The sequence below is a fragment of the Lepus europaeus genome, chromosome 5 (assembly GCF_033115175.1).
Source record: "Lepus europaeus isolate LE1 chromosome 5, mLepTim1.pri, whole genome shotgun sequence".
Lineage (NCBI taxonomy): Eukaryota > Metazoa > Chordata > Mammalia > Lagomorpha > Leporidae > Lepus > Lepus europaeus.
This window is the reverse complement of record NC_084831.1, coordinates 7,535,286-7,552,044: the sequence shown is the minus strand read 5'-3', so window position 1 is coordinate 7,552,044 and position 16,759 is coordinate 7,535,286. Positions and strand designations below refer to the sequence as shown.

The following is a 16,759-nucleotide window of genomic DNA, read 5'->3' as shown; positions in this document are numbered from 1 at the left end:
TCTCTCTCCTTCTTGTTCTCTTCTCTCTCTGCCCCTCAAAAAAAGAATTTAAAGAATGAAGTATTTCATGGGACTGGCATTGTGGTGCTGTGAGTTAAGCTGCCACCTGTAATGCCAGGATCCTGTATGAGCACCCTTCGAGTCCTGGCTGCTCCACTTCTTCTTTTTTTTTTTTTTTTTTAATTTATTTTATTTATCTGAAAGGTAAGAGTTACAGAGAGAGAGACATCTTCTGTCTGCTGGCTTACTCTCCAAATGGCTGCAACAGCCAGGACTGGGCCAGGCTGAAGCCAGGATCCAGGAGCTTCATCTGGGTCTCCCATGTGAGCCATCTCCTGCCGCCTTCCCAAGCACATTGTCAGGTAGCTGGATCAGAAAAGCAGCCAGGGCCTGAACCAGTGCCCATGTGGGTTGCTGGTGCTGCGGGTGGCTGCTTAACCCGTTACCCCACAACACTAGCCACAGGCTGTTCCACTTCTGATCCAGCTCCTTGCTAATGTGCCAGGGGAGACAATGAAAGATAACTCAAGTACTTGGGCCACTGCCAGCTATGTGGGAGATTCAGATGGAGTGCCTGGCTCCTGGCTTCAGCCTGGCCTGGCCCGGACCATTGCCATTTCGAGAGTGAAGCAGCAGATGGAAGATACTTCTGTCTCTGTCTCTCCCCCTCCTTCTGCAACTTTGCCTTTCAAATAAATATTTTTTAAAAATAAATTCACAGAGTATTAGATTTGGTATAGAGTGCTTTTTAAAATTTGTAAATTTTCCTTATAGTATTAGTTTGTCAAATGTTTTTTTTGTTTTGTTTTGTTTTGTTTTTTTGACAGGCAGAGTGGATAGTGAGAGAGAGAGACAGAGAGAAAGGTCTTCCTTTTTGCTGTTGGTTCACCCTCCAATGGCCGCTGCGGCCGGCGCTTCGTGCTAATCCGAAGTCAGGAGCCAGGTGCTTCTCCTAGTCTCCCATGTGGGTGCAGGGCCCAAGCACTTGGGCCATCCTCCACTGCCTTCCCGGGCCATAGCAGAGAGCTGGCCTGGAAGAGGGGCAACCGGGATAGAATCCGGCACCCCAACCAGGACTAGAACCTGGTGTGCCGGCGCCGCAAGGCGGAATATTAGCCTGTTAAGCCACGGTGCCGGCCTGTCAAATGATTTTTAATCACAAATGAGTATTGAATTTATCAAATGCCTTTTTATTTTTTTAATGATTTTATTTATTTGTTTGAGAGGTAGAGTTACAGACAGTGAGAGGGAGAGACAGAGACAAAAGATCTTCCATCCACTGGTTAACTCCCCAAAAGGCCACAGTGGCTGGAGCTGGACCAATCCTAAGCCAGGAGTCAAGAGCTTCTTCTGGGTCTTCCACACGCATACAGGGACCTAAGCACTTCGGCCACCTTCTGCTGCTTTCCCAGGCCATAGCAGACAGCTGGATTGGAAGAGGAGCATCTGGGACTAGAACTGGCGCCCATATGGGATGCTGGCACTTCAGGTGGAGGATTAACCTTACTGTGCCACAGTGCCAGCCCCTCAAATGCCTTTTTCTTTTGTGATGATCATACGGTTTTTCTCTTTCATTGTGTTCATATGTTGAATTACATTGATCTGTGTTCTGATGTTGAAACATCCATGTTTAAAAATTTATTTATTTTCATTTTATTTGAAAAATTTTTTTAAAAAGATTTATTTTATTTGAAAGGCAGAGTGAGTGGGAGGGGAGATTGATCTCCTATCTGCTGATTTACTTCCCAGATGACCACAGTGGCCAGGGCTGAGCCCAGCTGAAGCCAGGAGCGTCTCCCATGTGGGTGGCAGGGGCCCCAACACGTGGGCCATCTTCTGCTGCTTTTCCAGGCACATTAGCAGAATGTTGGATCCTAAGTGGAACAACCAGGACTTGAACCAGTGCTCATACGGGATGCGGCTTTGTGGGTGGCAGCTTTAACCCATTGACAACAACAGCAGCTCCGTTTTAGAAATTATTTTTTAAAAGATTTGTCTGACAGAGTTACAGAGAGGCAGAGACAGAGAGACCTTCCATCCACTGGCTCACTCTCCACATGGCTGTATGGCAGTTAGTGCTGGGCCAGGCTGAAATGCAGAGCCAGGAACTTCTCCCAGGTCTGCCGTGTGGCTGCCAGGGGCCCAAACACTTGGACCATCCTCTGCTGCTCTTCCCAGGCCATTAGCAGAGAGCTGGATTGAAAGGTGAGCAGTCGGGATATGAACTGACGCCCACATGGGCTGCTGTTGCCACAAGTGTAGCTTTACCTCTTATGCCACAACACTAGCACCTTTTTAGAGATTCTTGAGACAGTTTTAGTCACATTTTTTTAAAGATTCATTTATTATTCATTTGAAATACAGGGAGAGAGAGATCTTCCATTCATTGGTTCACTCCCCAAATGGCTACTGTGGCTGGGGCTCAATCCAGGAGCCAGGAGCCTCTTCTCAGTCTCCGCATGGGTACAGGGGACCAAGGACTTGGAGCATCCTCCACTGCTTTCCCTGGCCATTAGCAAGAACAGAAGTGGAGCAGCTGGGACTTGAACTGGCAGTCATACGGGATGCCTGCACTGCAGGCGGAGGCTTAACCTTCCATACCACAATGCTGGCCCATGGTCACATTTTTTTCTGTCAAACTCTTTGCTTTATCTAAATGATAAAATTTGTTGTTATTAGATTGTTTACACATTCTCTTCTACCTTAATTTTTTTTAAAAAAAGGTTATTTATTTATTTATTTGAAAGACAAAGTAACAGAGAGAGGGCAAGACAGAGCGATCTCTGAGGATTCTCTCCCCAGATGGCTATATCAGGACTGGGCCAGGCCAAAGCCAGGAGCCAGGAACTCCATCCTGGTCTCCCACATAGGTGTCAGGGGCCCAGAAACTCATCATGTGCTGCCTTCCAAGGCACATTAAAAGGAAGCTGGATCCCAAGTGGAGCAGCTGGGACTTGAACTAGCACTCCAATATGGGATGCCTAACCTGCGGCACCAGAACACTAGCCTCCAGCCTTAATTTGTTGCTGGAGATTTATCATGGCATTTTTTTTCAACCAATATTTGGCTTTGTTCCTGTCTTTTGTGACTTTATTTTCTGTTTCATTAATCTACTCTGTTACTACTTTCCTCCTCTTTTTTCTGCTTCTTAGAAGCTTGTTGGTTGGCAAATTAGGTCCTTAATTGTCATTCTTTCCTCTTTTCTCATGTAATCTGTTAGGGCTGCAAATTTCACTGCAGGTACTAGTTAGCTGCATTCCAAATGGTTTTCAAACTTTATTGAGATGAAATTTACACACCCCAAAACGCACTCTTCTTAAATTTAAAACTCATTGATTTCTAACATAGTTGAAGAGTTGTGAATCACCAGCAGCCTAATTTTAGAAAGTTTCCATCACCCCACGGGAAACCTGTTCATTCGCAGTCTTTCCCGTTCCTCCCCCATCCGAAGGTGACCAGTCGTCTACTTCTCTTCTCTATAGATTTGCCTTTTCTGTACATTTCATAAAATTTTGATCATAGAAAATGTTGTCAGGCCGGTGCTGTGGCTCACTAGGCTAATCTTCAACCTGCGGTGCCGGCACCCCAGGTTCTAGTCCCGGTTGGGGTGCCGGTTCTGTCCTGGTTTCTCCTCTTCCAGTCCAGCTCTCTGCTGTGGCCCAGGAGTGCAGTGGAGGATGGCCCAAGTGCTTGGGCCCTGCACCCCATGGGAGACCAGGAGAAGCACCTGGCTCCTGGCTTCGGATCGGCACAGCGCACCAGCCGTAGCAGCCATTTGGGGGGTGAACCAACAGAAGGAAGACCTTTCTCTCTGTCTCTCTCTCTCTCACTGTCTGACTCTGCCTGTCCAAAAAAAAAAAAAATGTTGTCTTCTGTGTCTGGCTTCTTTGCTGTAGCATGTACCAGTAGTTCATTGGACATCTTTTATTGCTGAGTGATAACATAGTATTTTCGTTATTGTTCAGACGGACGTATTTTCTAACATTTGCTAGGATTTCTTCTTTCACCCTTGAGGTATTGCATTTGTAAATTTACAGGGTTTGTTGTCTCTGACATTGATTGCTCTCTTTATTGCTCTGTATCTATAATTTCTTGCTGTTTGCTGAAACTGCTTTACTGGTGTTGTCCTTGATTGATTGCCCTCAGTGCTCCTGTGCCTGGGAACAGTGTGTATTTGTGATGTCCTGCACAGGCTTGTACTTGAACGTGGTTAGATTGACCCCACTACTTAGTGTACTCAGGTCTTTGTGTCCTTGTTAATTTTTGTTTGCTTCATGTGTCAATTACCAAGGGAATTGTGATAAAAATCTCTCTTAACCATGGTGGATTTATTAGTTTCTCACAGTTTAGTCAATTCTGTTTTATATATTTTTGAAGGTATATTACTAGTGCATACAAATTTCAAACCATATCTTTCTGGAAAATTGAATCTCTTATCATTATAAAATGATATATCATTAAGAAATGATCCTTTTTATCTTGACTAATACCATAAAATTTTATTTTACTTAATATAGTTGCACTTGCTCTTTTTGGAAGTGTGTATCTATTCCTTTTCATTTTACTTGATTTGTGACTTTTTGTTTTGGATGTGTCCGTTGTAAATATAATATAGCTGGATTAACTTTATTAAAGATTTATTTATTTATTTGAAAGGCAGAGTTAGAGGGGGAGAGAGAGAGAGAGAGCTCTTCATCTGCTGGTTCATTCCCCAGCTGGTTACAACAGCCAGGGCTGGGCCAGCCTGAAGCCAGGAGCTTCTTCAGGGTCTCCCATGTGGGTGCCAGGGTTATCTTATACTGCTTTCCCGGGCACATTAACAAGGAGCAGGATCAGAAGTAGAACAGCTAGGTCTCCTACCAGCGCCTGTATGCAGTACCAGTGTCACATGAAGTGACTTTATCCACTCTGCCACACAATGCCGGCCCCTATTAGATTTTTATATGCATACCAAAAACTAGTAGCATTTTGTTGATGTGATTTCACAGTACACACACAGACACACACACACACACGCACACATGGTTTTTTGGGGAGTTTTTTTTTAAAGATTTTTTTTTAAACATTTTTTTTGACAGGCAGAGTGGACAGTGAGAGAGAGAGACAGAGAGAAAGGTCTTCCTTTACCGTTGGTTCACCCCCAAATGGCTGTTGTGGCTGGCGCACCGCGCTGATTGAATCCAGGAAGCCAGGTGCTTCTCCTGGTCTCCCATGGGGTGCAGTGCCCAAGGACCCGGGCCATCCTCCACTGCCTTCCCGGGCCACAGCAGAGAGCTGGACTGGAAGAAGAGCAACCAGGACAGAATCCAGCACCTCGACCGGGACTAGAACCCGGTGTGCTGGCACCACAGGCGGAGGATTAGCCACGGCGCCGGCTTAAGATTTATTTTTATTAATTTGAAAGACAGAGTTACAGAGAAAGGTAGAGATAGAGAGAGAAGTCTTCCATCCGCTGCTTCAATCCTCAGATGGCTGCAATTGCCGGAGCTGCGCCAATCCGAAGCCAGGAGCCTCCTCCGGGTCTTTGACACAGGTGCAGGGGCTCAAGGACCTGGGCTGTCTTCTACTGCTATCCCAGGCCATACCAGAGAGCTGGATTGGAAGAGGAGCAGCCGGGACTAGAACTGGTACCCATATGGGATGCTGGTGCTTCAGGCCAGGGCTTTAACCCACTACACCACAGTGCTGGCCCCAAGATTTATTTATTTATTTATAAAAATAGCAGAGTGATGGAGAGAGAGGGAGAGACAAAGAGAAATTCCATCCTGTGGTTCACTGCCCAAATGGTCACAATGGCCAGGATTGGCCTGGGTCAATGTCAGGAGCCAAGAGCTTCCTCCGAGTCTCCCACATGGGTGCAGGGGCCCAAGCACTTGTGGCATCCTCCCCTGCGTTCCCAGGCACACCAGCAGGGAGCTGATCAGAAGCGGAGCTGGTGCCCGTATTGGACACCAGCGTCACAGGTGGTGGCTCAACCTGCTTTGCCACAATGCCAGCCCTCTCTGGAGTATTTTAATGCAAATTCCAGATATCACATTATTTTACCAATAAATATACTCCCACCTGTGTCCACAATACAACTAGGACACCTACAAAAGTAATAATTGGTGTTAATATTTAATACCAGTCCACAGATTGCTTGTCTCTAAAATGTTTTTTTAACATTTGTTTTACGCAAATCAAAATCCCCATTTGTGCCTGGCATTTGTTTGATATATCGAATTCTTTTTCTCTGTATTTCCCTGTTCCCTCTACTGTTTTTCTTCATGTCTTAACATTTGTGTAAGAAACGAGGTCATGTGTTCTTTCAAATTTCCCATCCTGGATTTGGCTGATTGTATTTGTTTCCTCAGTGTCTCAACTTCCTGTTACTGGTTGCGTCTCCAGGCTTCATTAGATTCAGATTCCTTTTTTTTTGACAGAAAATACTGAATCGATGGCACTGTATGCATCCTGTTTCCCCTGTAGTGAGCACGTGTGTTCTAGATGGTCCCCTGCTGGTGATGTGAGTGCTGTCAGTGGCTCAGGTGTCATAACCCTGATCCATCCATTGAGTTCCCCACCAGCCCAGTAACTGGTTTTGTGTTCATTGATGGTGGTTTTCTAGATCCATTATTTGTTTAGGGACTGCACAGTGGTGATTTTTCTAATTGTATTATTATTTCTGGATTTGTTAGCTAGAAGTCATCTATAAAGCACTTTATGTAATCAACTCTTTACTTAACTTGAAGTGTAGATTATACAAGAAGGGCGGGACAAATGCATGATTCTTTGCCTTAATCGGTTTATTAGTTTTTCAGATAATGAGTTGTCACTAGCCACCTGTCGGAGGTGCTCCAAACAGCACCGTTCCTCACCTTCCTTTCTTCACCGTGAATTCATAGACTTCTTAGCGTTTTTTAAACTAATAGAACTCATAGAGTTCTAGACGCACACACACTCGTCTTCCTGTTCATTACAGGCACTGTTGTTTTTCACAGTCTCGTTATCCCAGTGGACTTCGCTGTTGTCTCCTTTTTACACAGCCCAGGAGACTTTGTGATTGCTTTCTTGCTTTCTGGCAGAAAAGGTGATATTCTAAGCTTATTACGGACATTTCCCTCAAGCCTGGGCATAGCCACTTCCAAGGAGCTCTGGTTTCATTTAGTGAAAATACATATAACGCAGACAGTCGTCGCTTAGCAATGAGATGCATTCTGAGAAACGTTTCATTGGTGGTTTTGTTGTTGCTAACGACATGGAGTGCACTTTCTCAAGGCAGGGGCTGTGTTGCCGGGATGAGCAGTCTTAAGGGACCACCTTTCTGTGTGCAGTCCACAGATGACCAGTGCATCGTTACATGGGGCACAGCTGCATGCGCTCTGTGTACACATGAATAATAGATGGCCAATATTCACATCAACAGTAGGGTTATTGAATCTGGTTTAAGACTTTTTTTTCCCAATTTTTGTTGTTCTTAGATGCACCCCACGAGGGATGTGCAGCTCATATGTTGTGTTTAAAGTCAGTAGAAATTATTTTTCTCTGAGTGTGCAGCCAGCTTGGTTAATAAACTCATTTGTTCTGGTTTATTCTCAATATTTAGACTATCATTTGTGTGTTTTAGAATTTGATTTGCATTTTAGTTAAGTAAAACATTAAAATGGTTCCAGGGTCGATACTGTGAACAGTGCATACCCAGCAGTAGTGTGAACAGTGCGTACCCAGCAGTAGTGTGAACAGTGCGTACCCAGCAGTAGTGTGAACAGAGCGTACCCAGCAGTACTGTGAACAGAGCGTACCCAGCAGTACTGTGAACAGTGCGTACCCAGCAGCAGTGTGAACAGAGCGTACAGAGCAGTAGTGTGAACAGAGCGTACCCAGCAGCAGCGTGAACAGAGCGTACCCAGCAGCAGTGTGAACAGAGCGTACCCAGCAGTACTGTGAACAGTGCGTACCCAGCAGTAGTGTGAACAGTGTGTACCCAGCAGTACTGTGAACAGAGCGTACCCAGTAGTACTGTGAACAGTGTGTACCCAGCAGTACTGTGAACAGAGCGTACCCAGCAGTAGTGTGAACAGAGCGTACCCAGCAGTACTGTGAACAGAGCGTACCCAGCAGTACTGTGAACAGAGCGTACCCAGCAGCAGTGTGAACAGAGCGTACCCAGCAGTACTGTGAACAGTGTGTACCCAGCAGTAGCGTGAACAGAGCGTACCCAGCAGTAGTGTGAACAGAGCGTACCCAGCAGTACTGTGAACAGAGCGTACCCAGCAGTAGTGTGAACAGAGCGTACCCAGCAGCAGTGTGAACAGTGCGTACCCAGCAGCAGTGTGAACAGAGCATACAGAGCAGCAGCGTGAACAGAGCGTACCCAGCAGCAGCGTGAACAGAGCGTACCCAGCAGCAGTGTGAACAGAGCGTACCCAGCAGTAGTGTGAACAGAGCGTACCCAGCAGTAGTGTGAACAGTGCGTACCCAGCAGTACTGTGAACAGAGCGTACCCAGCAGTACTGTGAATAGTGCGTACCCAGCAGTACTGTGAACAGAGCGTACCCAGCAGCAGTGTGAACAGTGCGTACCCAGCAGCAGTGTGAACAGTGCGTACCCAGCAGTACTGTGAACAGTGCGTACCCAGCAGTACTGTGAACAGAGCGTACCCAGCAGCAGTGTGAACAGTGCGTACCCAGCAGCAGTGTGAACAGTGCGTACCCAGCAGTACTGTGAACAGTGCGTACCCAGCTGTACTGTGAACAGTGCGTACCCAGCAGTAGTGTGAACAGAGCGTACCCAGCAGTACTGTGAACAGAGCGTACCCAGCAGTACTGTGAACAGTGCGTACCCAGCAGTAGTGTGAACAGTGCGTACCCAGCAGTAGCGTGAACAGTGCGTACCCAGCAGTAGTGTGAACAGAGCGTACCCAGCAGTAGTGTGAACAGAGCGTACCCAGCAGTACTGTGCACAGAGCGTACCCAGCAGTAGTGTGAACAGTGCGTACCCAGCAGTAGTGTGAACAGTGCGTACCCAGCAGTACTGTGAACAGTGCGTACCCAGCAGTACTGTGAACAGAGCGTACCCAGCAGTAGTGTGAACAGAGCGTACCCAGCAGTAGTGTGCACAGTGCATACCCAGCAGTAGCGTGAACAGAGCGTACCCAGCAGTAGTGTGAACAGAGCGTACCCAGCAGTACTGTGAACAGTGTGTACCCAGCAAGGTCGAGCTTCTGTGCTCATCTTTACGTCTTCTTCTTGTATTAATTTCCATGCTGTTGTGATGAATTATCACATTTCTTGGCTTAAAATAACACTGTTGCACTACCTCACAGGACACTTCTCAGCAGACTAAATCTCCGTGTTGCTGGCTGGAAGCCCTGGGGGAGAATCTGTGTCTTTGCTTCTTCTGGTTTCTAGAGGCTACCTGCATTCCTGGCCCCTTCCTCCACCTGCCATCTTCAACATCAGCCACGGTGCCTCCTCTGAAGCTTCTTCCTCCTGAGTGTCCGTGCCTATGGCACCGGTCCCTGCCAATGGCATTCCTATTTTGTTGAGTCTTTCATGCACTTATCTCTTAGTTCCTTTTCTGTACTTGATCAGCTTCACTTTTTTAAATTTAATTTTTAAAAATTTATCTCAAAGGCAGAGAGATAAAGACAGACATAGAGAAGGCTTCCATCCACTGGTTTATTCCCCAAATGCACACACTATTCAGAACTAGGCCAGGCTAAAGCCAGGAGACAGGAACACAATTTAGGTCTCCCATGGAGGTGGCAGGAACCCAATTACCTGAGCTGTTCCTATTGTCTCCCAGCATTTGTTTTAGTGGAAGCTGCAATGAGGAGCCAAAGCCAGGAACCAAAACCATGTTGTGATGTGGAATGTGGGCATCTTAACTTTAAAGACGGCCCAAGTGTTTGGGCCTTACACCCATATGGGAGACACGGATGGAGTTCCAGGCTGCTGGATTCAGCCTGGCCCAGCTCTGGCCATTGCAGCCATCTGGGGAGTGAACCAGCATTTGGAAGATGGATCTCTCCCCCCACCCCCAACTCTGCCTTTCAAATAAGTAAATAAAAGAAAAATGTAAAAATAAAAGAAATAAAGTACTGCTGTTTAAGGGCAGGTATTTGGCCTAGAAATGAAGCTAAGACCATATCAGAGTGCCTGGATTCAGGTCCTGGCTTCACTCCCAATTCGAGGTTCCTGTCAGACCTTGGGAGTTAGCAGATGATAGCGCAAATTCTTGGGTCTCTGCCACCCATGTGGGAGACTTGAATGAAGTTCCTGGCTTCAGTTCAGGTCTCCCAAATAAGGGTAGGAACTCAAGGACTTGAGTCTTCTGCCGTCTCCCCCAGGGGACTCATCAGTAGGAAACTGGAATCAGAAGCAGCGCCAGAGCTCACACCAGGACTGCAGTGTGGGACGTGGGCATCCCAGGCGACATCTTAGCTGCTGCACCAAAGGCCTGTGCTGGCTCAGTTTCTTAGAGATCGACTTAACTGATGAGTTAATTACCGTAAATGTGCTGCGGTGCCCTTAGTCAAGTTAGCTGTATTTATTCTAGAAAGGGAATGTGGGTACTGACTCATATCCCAGCTGCTCCAGAACACATGCTCCCTGCTGTGGCCTGGGAAGGCAGCAGAAGGTGGCCCAACTGTTTGGGCCCCTGTACCCGCGTGGGAGACCCTGGTGAAGCTTCTGGCTTCCCTGGCCCAGCCCTGGCCATTGTGGCCATCTAGGGAGCAGATGGACGATCTCTCTCTACTTCTCTCTCTGTCTCTGTAATTCTTTCAAATAAATAAATACTTTTTTAAAAAAATGAATAGTAATGAGATAGCACCAAGCCAACAAAAGGTTTGCTTATAGTTGATTAAACATTTCATGTCCATTTAAAAATTGTTACTGACTCCAGAAACCTTTTAATGAGAATTAACTCACTGAGCATTGAACAGCATTCACGTCGCTATCGTAGTGATTTGCATTTGTTGTCCCCTTTAACCCTCGTGAAGTAAGTCCTGTGATTTCCTCCTTCCCACTGAAGAGCCTAGGCCAAGGCAGGTTAAGGGAAGGTTGCAAAGCTGACACTTGGTAGAGTGGCTCACATCAGCTGGTCTGTCCCAGCCTGTCTGAGGTACAGGAAGTGGCTGGCCTGGTGTGCAAAGCTCCCACCCTTGTCACCACTGCAGGTTTCCAGTCTAAGGCTTTGAAACCTGCTCTCGGTAGGTGGGTAGTGTGGATGCTGATTCCATAGCTGTTTTTATTCGCTCACGTGGATTTAGGGTGGGCACAGGACTTTGGCAGCCCTCGTGGTACTAACTGCTGTCCTCTGCTGTGTTTCAGTTTCTGTTCCAGCAGCTGGGAATGCTGGTGTCCTTTGTGAAGAGCCACATCAGACCGTACATGGACGAAATCGTCACCCTCATGAGAGTGAGTCGGTGCAGGTGCTCTGGCCTGCTCATCCACACAGGGGCCGGGGAAGCCCAGACACAAGGCTGGGGAACATGGACCATTTTCCATGGATCATTGTGGAGCTGGTACAGCCCAAGGGTAGACAGTGGTGTGTGGTAGCCCCCTGGATTTTGGGGGCATGAGAAGCTGTGGCTCCCAGCTCCTAGGTGCAGAGCACGGGGCGTGACATCTGAGGAGGAAGCCTGGAGTAATTGTTCTGCCAGAAGTAGACTCTCGAGTAATCTGCCTCGGACGCAACGAACTTTACTGTCACGGCAGCGCTTCCGTTCCCGCAGAGCCCTCTTCCTAACTGCCCGCAGAAGCGTGGCCTAAAGAGCGGGCTGGGTTGTGCTTCTCTAGGACTGCGGAACAAGGTGGTGCTTACCCTGCTAGCCCTGCAAGCGTCCCCGTCACCTTGGAGCTGCAGGAGCGTGTGTGAAAAGGCTCAAGGCCCTGGATTCTTTTTTTTTTTTTTTTTTTTTTTTAGATTTATGTATTTGAAAGAGTTACAGAGAGAGAGAGAGAGAGAGAGAGAGAGGTCTTCCATCACTAGTTCACTCCCCAAATGGCCACAATGGCCGGAGCCGAGCCGATCTAAAGCCAGGAGCCAGGAACTTCTTCCGTGTCTCCCATGTGGGTGCAGGGGCCCAAGGACTTGGGCCATCTTCTACTGCTTTCCCAGGCACATTAGCAGGGAGCTGAATTGGAAGTGGAGCAGCTGGGACTCGAACCGGCACCCATATGGAATGCTGGCACTGCAGTCCGGGGCTTTAACCTGCTGTACCACAGTGCTGGCCCCAGGTCCTTGGATTTTATAGCATGCAGTAGGCAGGTGCCAGAAGCCACCCCACTGGTGGCATCATCATTTTCTCTACTGTTCTAAATTATTTAAACGTCTGTGTTGGGAGGGCTGCTTTGTAGCGAGGACTGTGTCCTCAGAGCTGGAAGATGAATTCTCCCCCACCCCAGACCCTTGCACGTAGCTTGGAGGGTGCAGCAGGCCCGAGTCAGAATGGCTGGCTTCCCAGATGGGGCATCCCAGCCCCTGGGCCTGGGGCAGAGGCTCTTGACACGTGTGACTCTGGGCTGCTCTGTCCCTGCTCCTTGCACAGACGTGTCTGTGCAGGGCAGAGCTGGGCAGACTGCTGCGCTGTCAGGTGCATGGCCTTGGTGGGAGGAGGCTGAGGGTGAGGCAGGGTTCTTGGGGTAGGGAAGGAAGTAGTCTGTGACTTGCTCCCAAGAGAGACATCTAACTGAGCACCAGGATTTGAGACAGGGAGCCTTACATACCTGCAAGATGCAGCTCCCCTCTCATCCCACACAAAGGTGTGATGGGGCCCCTCTGGAAAGAGGATCGTCCTTGTGAACAGTGGTCCAGCGCCATGCACAGCAGGCAGGTGCTGAGTTCTTCCGGGAGAGAAATCCTGTGAGGAGCTGTGCTAGTGCAGTTGGGCGGGAGCTGAGCTTTTTCTCAGGAAGGCAGAGTGTGCTACAAGTGAGTGAAATCCGACAAGCTGTGGGGGCCATCAAGTCTACGGGGTCTCTTGCAATGCTTTTCTTTCTTTTTTTTTTTTTTATTATTATATTTTTTTTTATTTTTAACAGGCAGAGTGGACAATGAGAGAGAGACAGAGAGAAAGGTGCCTTTAAGTAGCCTTTAAACAGCCTACAGCTCTGTAGAGGAAAGGTGACAAGGCAGAGTATTGCAGGTGCTGGGAAGGGGTAGTGTAGGGCACCCAACAGCCTTCAAGGAAGTGAGGCTTGAACCAGGGCCAGAACTGACTGGGCCTAGCTGAGCAGGAGATGGGACTCGGGCAGAAGACACAGCAGGAGCAGAGCCAGGAAAGCGAGGAGCCTGCTGTGTCTTAGGAAGCTCACATTGGTTCAGTGTGGCCAGGACAGGACGCCCAGAGCCCTGTGAGAGGAAGGTGGGAGAAGTCGGGGCCGACGGTGCTCACTGCGTTTGTGTCGTTTTAGCCTTCTCAGCTCCTCAGTTCCTGTTTTAGCAGATGAGTCCCTGATTCTGGCCCTTTGTCCCTCCCTTCTCCGTAGGAATTCTGGGTCATGAACACCCCGATCCAGAGCACCATCATTCTGCTTATTGAGCAAATTGTGGTTGCTCTTGGGGGTGAATTTAAGCTCTACCTGCCCCAGCTAATCCCGCACATGCTGCGTGTCTTCATGCATGACAACAGCCAAGGCCGCATCGTCTCCATCAAGGTGAGTAGCCCAGGACATCCTCTGAGAGATTTCCAGCTTCCCTCAGAGTGCCCGGATGGTTAACCAGGAGCGAGACCCCATTTTGACAAGTTGATGCCCACTGCACGAGGTTAAATTCTGAGAATACTGAGGCCTGGTGCTTGTGACGTGCAGTTCACAGGACGTTTGCGATCCTCTCCTGATCTCATGCAGTGGATTATTCTTGTTTTATCCCAGACCAGTTTTCTGTATTAGCCAGCAACTGGTCCTTTCTTTAATTGTTGAAATGGGCAGAGAGGGCAATCTTATGTAAATGAATAAAGTGGAAGGGGAAGAGGGCTACCAAAAGAAGGTGGCTCAAAGCCACTCAATCAGGAGTTCTCAGAACCCTTGCAGGACTTGGAATTACCCATGCCCCTGCGCCTCCCTGGTCCTTAGATCCCCGAAACCTGGCTGCATGTGCCCATCACTACGCTTCTGTCTTGCAGCTGTTGGCTGCGATCCAGTTGTTCGGGGCCAATCTGGACGATTACCTGCATCTGTTGTTGCCTCCTATTGTGAAGCTGTTTGATGCTCCGGAAGTTCCACTGGCGTCTCGGAAGTAAGCACCTGCTTTTGGGACTCACGATCGTTACGTATTTAAGTTCCTAGGCTGTCTTCCTAACTTGTTATTCTCACTCCCATTGTTTTAGTCTAGAATTATTTCAGGTTTTTGGAAATCTTAACTGTCCCTGTCCCACTGGAAAATGTCTTGGCCCCACGTCACCCAAAATACCTCAGAAGCCATTCCTGCAGTGCCCTTCCCTTACCTAGGGGTGGTGTGTTGGCAGTGTCGCATGTTGGCACTTGTTGCAGGGCAGCCTTGGAGACGGTGGACCGCCTGACGGAGTCCCTGGACTTCACCGACTACGCCTCCCGCATCATTCACCCGATTGTCCGAACGCTGGACCAGAGCCCCGATCTGCGTTCCACCGCCATGGACACGCTGTCCTCACTTGTCTTCCAGCTGGGGAAGAAGGTAAGACACGAGTCCTGAACACACATACTCTTCTGCTTTGTTTGGGAAGAAAACTGCGAGTTTCTCCATTGGTCAGTCAGTAGGCCTCAACTGCTATCAGAGAACTGTTACTTGCTTTTTGTTCCCCCTTAATTTGTTCAGCAAATAGTTGTGGATCTCTGTGGGTAAGTGCTCTCCTAGGGATAACATAGGCAACAGAATGAAGTCCTTGCTCTCAGAGCTTACCTTCCAATGAAGCAAAGCAAAGAAACATTCCTCGTGTCATGGCAGTGATGGGTACTGGGGTACAGCAGCTTGGGGTGCCTGCATCCCCTGTCAGGGTGCTGGTTTGGGTCCCAGCTCCTCTGCTTCTGATTCACCTCCCAGCTAATTTGCCTGGAAAGGCAGCAAATGATGGCCAACATACTTGGACTCCTGCCACCCACATGGAGTCCCAGGCTCCTGGCTGTGACTTGGGCTAGGCCTGGCTGTTGCAGGAGCACCTGAGGAGCAGACTGGCAGATGGAGTCTCACTCTCTGTGTCTCCCTCTCTCAACTGTCACTCTGCCTTTCAAATAGATTATTAAGTGAATCTTAAAAGAAATTAAAAAATGATGGGTAGAAGTAGAGAGCAATGGTGTTCACTTAGGATGAACCAGAAATACTTCTCCGGTGAGCTGACAACTTGAGCAAAGACGTAAATGCAGCGAAGCCCCGTCCCCAGAGCGTGAGAGGCAGACCAAAGGAAGAGCAAATGCAGGAATGGAGATCGTGGCCCGTGGGAAGACATCCAGGCTCAGAAGAGGGCAGAGCAGTGGCCTTGATGAGCAAAGGGAAAGGTGCTTGGAGCTAAGGTCTTAGAGACAAGATGGGGGCCGGCGCCGCGGCTCAATAGGCTAATCCTCTGCCTTGCGGCGGAGTCCCAACTGCTCTGCTCCTGACCTCCCTGATAGTGTATCTGAAAAAGCAGCACAAGATGGCCCAAATACTTTGGCCCCTGCCACCCATGTGGGAGACCCGGATGGAGTTCCTGGCTCTTTCCTTTTGGCTTAGCCCAGCCCCAGCTGTTGAGCCATCTGGGTAGCAAACCAGCAGATGGAAGATCTCTTACTGTATGCCTCTTTGTCTCTCTCTTTAACTCTGCCTTTCACATAAATAAATAAATAAACCTTTAAAACAGAAAAAAATTGTGATTCCTGATCAAGCAAGATCAGTGGCTGAAAAATCTCAGGCCTTACCTCGGACCTGCTGGATCAGAAACACGAGGTGAACTCAGCCAGCCTCACAGGCCTCTAGATGAGTCTAATGCCCACGAAAAAATACAGTTCACTTCTGTGGGCCATTGGAAGTGCTGTGACCTTTACTCTGACCAAGACTGGAAGGGTTTGGAGGATTTAAAACATGGGAAAAATGATCGGGCTTAGTATTTTAAAGGGATAACTCTCCATGCTATGTGGAGGAATAGGCTGTGATGGCAGGAGTGGAAGCAGAGGCCTGTTAAAGGTACAGCTGGTGGAATATGATGGAGACTTGGACTAGGATTGTAAGCAGAGGGTGGAGGATTCTTCAGAATTCCACAAAGCAAACCAAAAATCAAGAATGAATTCCAGTGGCGTCAATGTGGTGATACTCTTTTCCCTACTTTCAGCTCCCCAGAGTAATGGTTTCTGATCTCTCCTTCCTCGTGTTGCAGTACCAAATCTTCATTCCAATGGTGAATAAAGTCCTGGTGCGACACCGAATCAACCATCAGCGCTATGATGTGCTCATCTGTAGAATCCTCAAGGTGAGCTGCACCTCCTTCCCCTCTCAAGTGCCCGTCGGCCCCTGGTTGGTGTTCTGGTCTCTGTAGCTGTGCGGTGTGTCTGGCTCTTTGGTTCTGAATGAGGATTGGCCATTTCTTCCTGTCCAGAGAGTTTTTCAGCTTTGCAGCTTGTGGTCTGTTGCTTCTACTCGGCACAGCCTGAAGGCAGCCGCACACACACAAACGCATCTGGCTGTGTGCCAGCACCACTTCATCTATGGACCTGAAGTCTGATTCTCTTGGAACTTTCATATATTGCTAAATATTAATCATCTTTTGATTTTTTTTCAACCATTTTAAATTAAAAACATTCTCTTGGGCCCTGCAAGAACAGGT

The 16,759-nt window shown here is 48.2% G+C and overlaps 1 protein-coding gene across 2 annotated transcripts in view; it reads left to right on the top strand.

The window, feature by feature from the left end:
• The window catches only part of MTOR (mechanistic target of rapamycin kinase), a 141,188-nt gene that overhangs the window by 35,142 nt on the left and 89,287 nt on the right, over positions 1-16,759 (top strand). For both annotated transcript variants that reach the window (XM_062190434.1, XM_062190433.1), the window contains exons 20-24: positions 11,316-11,402; positions 13,476-13,643; positions 14,111-14,223; positions 14,478-14,640; positions 16,313-16,405. In XM_062190434.1, coding sequence (XP_062046418.1) covers positions 11,316-11,402; positions 13,476-13,643; positions 14,111-14,223; positions 14,478-14,640; positions 16,313-16,405 — 624 coding nt within the window. The remainder of the gene's footprint in view (positions 1-11,315; positions 11,403-13,475; positions 13,644-14,110; positions 14,224-14,477; positions 14,641-16,312; positions 16,406-16,759) is intronic.